Raw genomic sequence first — 8786 nt, forward strand, 5'->3', positions numbered from 1 at the left:
ATTTTTTAAAGCCTTAGTATGAAGCAGAGACTTTCAAACATTTTTACATTCCCTGGAAGAAGACTGCAGTAACAGTTTGACCTAATGATAAATTTAACAGACTGAATATATTCGTATTCATCCTAATGTGTACAAATGTGCCAAATTCAAGCAGGGAAAAGTAACAAGATAAGGACCTACTGTATAGTGTGTGTTTAAACCAAGATTTTGTTCACATTATTTCACACTTTTAAAGGAAAAAAAGGTCAACTTTACTGGAAAACTGTATTATTATTATTAGAAGTAGTATTGTTTTTATAATATAGGCAGCCTGAAGACACAGAAGTACTAAGCAGCTGTTTTTGGCTTTGCTATCATCAATTTGATAAGATGTATATTAGAGGGTTTTTTAAATTATTTTATTATGTGCCTTACATTAATTAACAAATTACTGCATATACTCATGAAAGATCTAATAATGAGACTTTTTTTTAAATGTATTATTTACTGTTTTATTTTTCCTTTTTGAACCAACATTGTATGTCTTCCTACTTTTCTGTGGTAGAACCACAGATGTGCTTTAGTTTAGTCAAAATAATGCTTATTAAATGTGGCAGCTGAAAGATTAGTCACATCTGACTTCTGATCTCTTGAGGAAGATTTACAGTAATTGAGCTTACAGATGTCCAGCCAAGAATTGCATCACTTGTAATGAGTGATGCAGAGGAAGCGTAGGTTGACCACAGTTTCACAATGCTTTGAAACAATGGAGAATAAATAGCCATTATAAAGCAGCCTTAAACTCCAAGACCAACAGGCACACATCTTGCAGCTGCAGAGGGAGAGGTCAGCATGCAGAGAGAGGAAATGTTCTATGTTTGGAGGGGTTCACCAGTCCCACAACTGTCTTTTGTTCTCTGCCATTCTTCTTTTGCCTGCTCCTTCCACCCCCACACAATGACACATACTCAAGGTCTGACACCCTCTGTCTCTCTGCGTCTCTCTGTCTCTCTCTTTGGCTTACAGAGAGCGGGAAATGAGAATCAGTGACAGACAGCTAATGTTGATTTTTGTAAGAGAGCGTATAAGTGATCAGGTATAGAGTGCACTGATGAGTGCTCTCAGAAGAGCTGCCAGTGGAAGCATCATTTTTAGGCTCATTTCAAAGCATCTTTTTGGGAGGGGCTTGGGGAAGAAGTATCCCTTACTTGCTCTGCCAATTAACCTAAATCTCTACTTTTGTTTTTTGTATAATTGGTTTCACTTGTCGTTGCTTTTAAACAAAATGACCACATCTTTCAAAATTCATGAACCCAACCACCATGTCTGTGCATTAACACTCCATTTTTCACTTGAACGCCTGTATTCATTCCATGACAGCTTCAATGAAAGACTTGTGCCAAGTGAGGAAAGTGAGGTAGAGTGTTTTTGCAATGGTATGGGATGTTTCATCATTCTTTTCTTGTTCTGGTCCTACAGTTGATCTTAAGATTGTATGAAGTATTCTCTGCATTAAAGGGGACTGTGTGAATGGTTTTGAAAAATGAACTCTGTATAGAGAAATGTGTTTTACCAATTGTAAAAAAAAGACCTCCATGAAATGTTGACTTGAACAAGTTAAATACTTGTATTTAAACAATATATGAAAGTAAAAACTACTTGAATTGAAGGTTGAATTTAAAGGAATGAAAGCGTGTGGGATGAAATATCATGTGATAAACATGATAATCAATAATATGAAACCTTTAGTCATGTAGGGGCAGGAGTATATTGAATTAGTAATGCATCAGTGTGTAAGTTGCATTTATTGTTGCAGTTTGCTGAGGTGGAGCAATGCCTGGGTTATTTTCACCAGCGATGAGGCTAATTCAAAAGCCTTGGTAAGTTTCACTTGAGAGTTTACTGGTAAGATAGCATTAACCATCAGTTTTGTTGCTATGGATACCTATATGGATGCCAGTTAAACGTCACTTGCTTTTTTGTGTGACTAAGTTTTTAAGGAGCTCTCAAAACTCCTTAAAAACTTGGTCAACACTTGGTATATATCGCTATAGTGGCAGAGAAGAAAGAAAAGAAAGAAAGGCACCTTGCTGCGTGATTTGAAACTGTAGTCACATGACTTGGTTTGTATTTTAGGTTCCATGATAGACAGTTGTAAATGGCACCAGTGTTACGCATGAAGATCAGCTCCCCCCCCATCATCAGAATGTACTATTGCAAACAGTTGCATAATCTGTGGCATCATCTACAAAATCATGATGATGCCATCAGGGTTTTTTCAGGTTGGGCCTGGACATGCCAAAGTTAAGACAGAAAACCTATGTTACAAACTGGGGCCATGGACTTTGAAGAATGTGAGCATTTACCACTTGGGAGGGTCCAGTCACATTGTGGGCATTGTTGGATCCAGTGCTTACAGAGGTTGACTAACTCAGGATGTTTTGGTTTCTGCTTCATTGATTCTGACCATTCTCTTTGAAATTTGATTCTTGTGAATCCTGCAGCTTTATTGGAGTGTGATACTACATTGTCATACTACATTACTGGAGTGCTGGAAAGAAATTCCAGCACATGACTCATGTTGATGACTAAGCGGTCACAGGTTGCCAACATCCTGTTCAGGAATTGTGAATTGCCTACAGGAAACCATACTACCACAATATTATGGCTGTAACTAGGTTGCTGACCCACAGTCAACTGATTACAAGAATGGCAATGGTCATCTTAAAGCAGGTATTACCAAAAACATTTCCTCTGTGAACCATGAAAAGGTTTGCAAGAGATAATAAACATGAAAATACACTCCCCGAGTCTTATTATACAGCCTGAGGGCTGTTCAAAATCTCCAAGTCAGTGTGAGAAACATTTGGGATATTGGGGAGTTAGGCCAAAAATGTTTTTCCACCCACTGACAGAAGGAAATTACTCAGTGTTTTGTCATCATAGTGTGTTTTTTTTTTGTTTTTGTTTTTAATAAACTTTCCTTTTAGAAACACACATACCCATTGTGATCATTTTATTAAAAGTAGTAAAAATTTGCAAAAGTGACAAACAAACAAATTTGCATAGCAACAGTTCAGAGTACAGAGTCCCCAGCAAGCAATGAATTAAATAATTAAATAAAAACACATAATGTTAAATAGGCCAACACATGCATACTTATACAACAGCACCTTGCATATAAAAAATAACAGAGAGACAACCCTTTCCATATACATTTACCAGCTTACAGCGAGCCCCATGCTGAGACACACACAAAAAAAGATCCCTTTGTAATCCATCACCAGATCTACAGCAGTGTTCTGCCATTCGTCAAGCATCTGGTGTTAGACATGCAGCCAGAGTCTGATCATACTGTGGTGTAGGTGCATGCACTTTGCCCTATTTTACACTTCCAGCACATTCTGTTTCATGAGTCAGTTTCACAACAGCTGTAATGCAATGACAATAAATTGAGTGTACAAATGCCCTCTTATAGGCTTGGAAAACCACCCTTTAGACTGACACCATGTGTGGGTCAACAACACACTACTCACACGAACATACGCTGCTTTGTACATGATTACACATTATTTTGAACAGAATATGAAGTGCAATATTTTCAACCATTACTTCAAAGCATATCTACAGTGGGACTGGAAAAGGCCAAACCAAACTTAGAGTGGCACAAAAAAGTGTTATTGTTCTGTTGTTACAGTGGCAGTTCTGCAGTTTTCATCATCATTAAAAAAAAATAACATGTTCTGACATAGACTACTACAAAAATATTATCATGGCAGCAGGAGTGGCCGTGGGCGGAGGTTATGAGTGGTGATTTGCCTGTAACTCTGCACTGTTCACTACACTTCAAACCTTCTTTATCAAACCCACTGAGTTGGCAATGGCAATGCATTGTAAAGCAAGTACTAATAATAACAGAGTGACTCAGCCTTGTGTGGCATTACCATCCACAAGGGTTACACAATACATCTGGACTATTTATTAAGGTTACTGTGATGCTGTGCTCTAAACAACCAATGTTATCCTCCAGCACTAGTCACATTCAGCTAGGATAAAATACAGCATACGTGGTCGTAATATAATCACTTGACTTCTCCTAATAATTCTCTTAATACCAGTGTAACAAAGTGGTGTCAAAGTTCTTTTCATTCACAAGTTCCTACCTCACCATCTCTGGCCAATCATCATTCAGCCCATGTTCTTCAAGTCAGTCTGTCCTTGGAGGTCTCTCTTTCAGTGTCATTGCAATTCTGTCCTATCTCCTGTCTTCATGGGCCTATGTTTAATGAAGGTGCTTCACAGCAACTAACATCATGGTACACCACACTTTGTGCATGTTTCCAACTGATAACTGACTCGTTTTTAGTTTTTGTCAAACTTTTTCCACAGGGTTTAACAGACTGAAATACTGCTACCCATTTTCAGCAACAGCTATCTGCCCAAGATGTTAGTGCAAAATATCTGTGAAAACATTTACAGCCACACCAACAGAAGAAAATGTCCCCTCGATCAATGCAGAGCATCTTGAAAACTAACATCAGGAATTTTGCATTTCTCAAAGAATGAATCCTAATGCTTATGACCCTGTGAACTTAGATCTACAGCGACACCACTATCCACTTGTAAACAAAAACTATGAACCGCTAAAAAGCCTACTCCCAAGGGAATAAACCTTTTCAGTTTCTTCTAATGCCATTATCAAACACTGAAAAAGCCATTGCTATGTTCACAGCCCAAGGTAGTGTCTTCAAATTGCTTGCTTTGTCTGACCAACAGTTCAAATCACAAAGATATTTGATTGACAGTGATAAAAACAGAGAAAATCCTGGCCTATGAGAAGTTGGAAGTGTTTGTTTATGTTTTTTTTTTTTTTTAATTTGTTGATTTATTTTCTGGCAATCAATTAATCAACTTTTTCTGCACTAAAGATCATAACAAAATACTTATTTCTATTTCAAACCTATAAAATAAATATGAAATCATATATATAATAATAAAATCATGTATTTAACAGAGTTGACAGCGCCTATTTTGCCAAAAGGCTGTGGATTTACAAATGTTACCAGTGTTGTTAGTAAAATGCTCTTTAGTATAGTGTTTCAGTTGAATCATTGTTAAGGCAGAAGTATGTCTCTGTGAGCTGTTATTAATGGATTATAAACAATGCAGTTTACAAGCTCAATGAGCTAAAGCAAACCTGCAGTCAAGCAGATAGTAGTAGTTTCTTGTTGCAAATTTATCAGCAGGTTTAGATTTTCATGAACAGTAAAAGGAAACAATAAACCTACACTGGTATGTTCCCTTAAGTCTCCATGGAGTTGAAAGTGTGAACAACCCCAAAATCAGATTTAGGTGACTCTAACTGGCTGACCAGATTACTGAGGCAGAAATTCAGCACCGAAGAACACCTGGTATTCTTTCTTAACGATAAGTTCAGAGTGCGATGATGTCACACGTAGTTTGCCATTAGCCTCCAGGAAAAACAAGCCGGCCGTATAGAGAGATTTACTCCATGGTTCCATGCTGCAACTCACTGTGTCGACTGATGACAGCAGACACACATCATCAGTGTAAGTTTCTCGGAACAAAAACACCATATTAGAAAGTCTCAGCTCATCACGGACACACTGTTGGACTTTCTTACTCTCATAGGTGATCTGCAAGAAGACTCTGTAGATGCCATTTATGGGCACCACTAGGTCCCCACTGGAGTAGTTGAAACCTCCATGACAGAAGGCATGTCCATCCTTACTCTCCCATTCAAGATATTTCCCAACAGTGTTTTTGCCTTTAGGTGCTAAGAATGAGAAAAGAAATGTAAAAATTAGACTCTGAATGTTTCTGCTTTGTATTATGTCTAGACAATATTAAACATGTTATATATTTAACTAAAGCTGGGAGCATGCACAGGGGAGTAACTGCTTGACATTAAAAATCGAACATGTGCAAGTTTTTATTCCAATCAAACTCTACAGTTTGTTCAGCCCTGATTGGCTAGACTGATTAGCACACCATCAGTCATAGAGGAGGAACTAATCTGTGAAACCTGCTGACATAGTCTCGCTTGAAATGAAAAGCTGCAGACTTTCTTCTTGATGTCAGTGAGCCCATCTTACCTAATTGTCTAAACCAGTGACATCAGTACAAGTCATCTGGAACCCTTCCCTAACTTCTGAGAAAGTGATGTGGATCATTAGCCTTTACAGTCTCCACTTCTCAAACTAGCTGAACACCCATGGGAGATTTTGGAGTAAAATGCCAGACAGCACTCTCTACCATCACCACTGGAATACCAAATGAGAGAATAAGAGAAGAACACTGCATAGTTCATCTTCCATGTCAAGGTTGTTGTTAAGTTTCCCCTGATGCCCAGCCAGAGGAATGGAAGCTGTCTGTATTACGTCAACGTATGCAACATACAAAAACTCTCTTGTAGTCTCAAGTATGATTATAGTGTTCAAAATAAAGCATATTATAAATTATAAGTTCACATAGTTTATATGTAATATCAGACCAACATTGACTATTACAATCTCTGCTGCATATGCTGAAACTGGTTGCATGTCTCTACTGCGTGACTGTTCTTTGCTGTCAAAATCTGCATGTAATATTTAGCCTGTGCGACCCCAGTGGGAAACAAACATCAGTGTGTTTCTAGGAAAGTACAGTAAAACCCTAATCCTGCTTTCCTACCGTGTTTTACCTGTTAGCATGGCTCTTGGATTCTGTAAGTCATTACGTTGCTGCTGTTCAATGCGGATGCCTAGAAGAGAGATTCATATTTTACACATTGATAATTGACTGCTTTTACAAGCCCATTTTCTCTCTCCTAGACAGAAATCAACAGTCCTTAATCTTGCAAGATTATTTAGCGAGAAATTTACCTGATGAGGGGCTAATCGGCTGCATCGTGGGCTGTAAGGAAACAAACAGTGTTAGCAACGTTTGTCACACCTGAGAGTAATGACACCAGAAATTAACATTACATGGACTACAATAAACACAGAAGCTAGTGTGCAGTCTAATGGCACAACTGTAACTACATCAGGAATTGTTTCACTTGAATAATTATAAAACATAAACCATTCCCAGTTCACACAATTGCTAATTATAGAGCACATTATTTGAACACATATGACCTAACAACACTTAAGTATTGCTGCTACACTGTTGCATGTAACCACACTGTCAAACAATATTTCTATAATATTATTGTCTAACAATATTTATAGAAACAAAGTAATTAAGAATTTAAATGAGCTGTTCATAGACCAAAAATGCAGAGTGAATGTCTTGTGATTGGTGGGAAATCCTGAATGCTGAAGAAGCCTATTTGAAAGTGAGATTTAAAGAAAGACGGACGAAAACACTGTTTTCCGGCTGAATGGAAATCAGAAAGAACATCCTGACTGCACGTCTGTGAAATAATGAAGAAACAGTCCAGTCTGATTCACTTTCCTCTCGACAGGATATCAGAGCACAGAAAAATGGCCACGTGAGAGAGGGACAGGTGTGGGAGTGTCTTTGTCCTTTAAAAGCTTAGCAGAGGAGGGATTTAAAGTTGTATTTATTTTAAGGCCCTTTTTTTTAACTCGTTACTGGATGAATGGACGGGATCACCACGCCTCGCGATGCACAAAGACCGGAAATGCCTTAGAGGAAGGAGCACGGAAACGAGAAAAAAAGGCGTCTAGTTACTAAGCAACGAAACTATCAGACAGAAAGCAGACGGCTTCGTCCTGCCACTCTATCAACTCCACAAACGTTGCTTTTTATAGCGAGCCCACAACAATCTGTGGTAACTGTGCTGTTGCCAATCCATAATTAAAAAACGTACATTTTTGTAAACATACAAACTTCCAAAAGGCATTTTGTTTACGGGGAACGGAAGTCTACCTGTTTGTTGTTGTTACCTGTGAGCAAACACGAGCGCGCCCTGCTTTACTGCGCGTGCAGACATCATCTCATTGGTCGTCTGCTGCCAACTTTAAACCAACTTTAACAACCAGTGCGGCAATAAACAAAGCTCACGGAGTCGTGAAGAGTTCGAGCGCTGTGTAAGCGAAACGGCTTTTCTGTCGAGCAGCAAGGTGACAGACGTCGACCAGCTGCTCGGCGTTAGCTTAACAGACGAGCTGTCTGCGCGGACGGCACAGCGGAGTGCTAGCAGTCATTTCACAATAATAGTACTTCACCTGCCAGCGACAGCGCCGGTTAGCTGAAGGACTGCGGTCTTTTCAGGTGTGTGAGGTTTACCTGGCTGTCCGGTGATTGATGACCTAGCCTTCCCTGAACAACCATGATCAGTAAAGCTAGCGCTACTGAGATGAGCAGAATGAACGCCACGGCTAAAAAGCGGCCCGTACGCCGTAGCCGTGTCTCTTTCTGGCGGATGATTTGAATCAAAGTGTTCTGCTGGTGTAATTCCGTCGCTCCTCTGCAGCAGCAGCCGTCTTCCTCCATGCTGCTGGTTTCCCATTCGCGGATAAGCCGCCGGCTCCCATCCAACATCTCCATTTATCAGCTTGGTGTCGCCCACGTTGAGTCTCGATTTAAGCGAGTTTCACTGGGTGTCCGGACTCAAACACACTTCCTCTTTCTCAGATTCGTTTTCCAGACGCTTCATCTTCAGCATAGGAACGAAGTGCTCAATTATAGCTTCCATATTTTCACTCTCTCTGTTTAGTTCAAATAGCAGATGCCCACCTCACTGAAGTTTTTACTGTCCCATGTGAAAACATGACTTTAATGTATTTGTGACCCCCTCGTGTTGAGACGGGCTGAGTCTTCCAGATGCTCAATGATGA

The 8786-nt window shown here is 39.4% G+C and overlaps 1 protein-coding gene across 1 annotated transcript; it reads right to left on the minus strand.

Annotated features, from left to right (window-relative positions):
- Positions 1–4871: 4871 nt before the first annotated feature.
- On the minus strand, positions 4872–8559 carry LOC143320351 (lymphotoxin-alpha-like). The gene is made up of 4 exons (XM_076729890.1): positions 8236–8559; positions 6864–6894; positions 6683–6742; positions 4872–5776 (listed from the first exon to the last, which is right to left on the minus strand). The coding sequence occupies exons 1-4, from the start codon at positions 8494–8496 to the stop codon at positions 5355–5357; spliced, it is 774 nt and encodes a 257-aa protein (XP_076586005.1). The 5' UTR covers positions 8497–8559; the 3' UTR covers positions 4872–5354.
- Between the last annotated feature and the right edge of the window lie 227 nt (positions 8560–8786).

Source organism: Chaetodon auriga, chromosome 5 (assembly GCF_051107435.1).
Source record: "Chaetodon auriga isolate fChaAug3 chromosome 5, fChaAug3.hap1, whole genome shotgun sequence".
In the NCBI taxonomy this organism is placed as follows: domain Eukaryota; kingdom Metazoa; phylum Chordata; class Actinopteri; order Chaetodontiformes; family Chaetodontidae; genus Chaetodon; species Chaetodon auriga.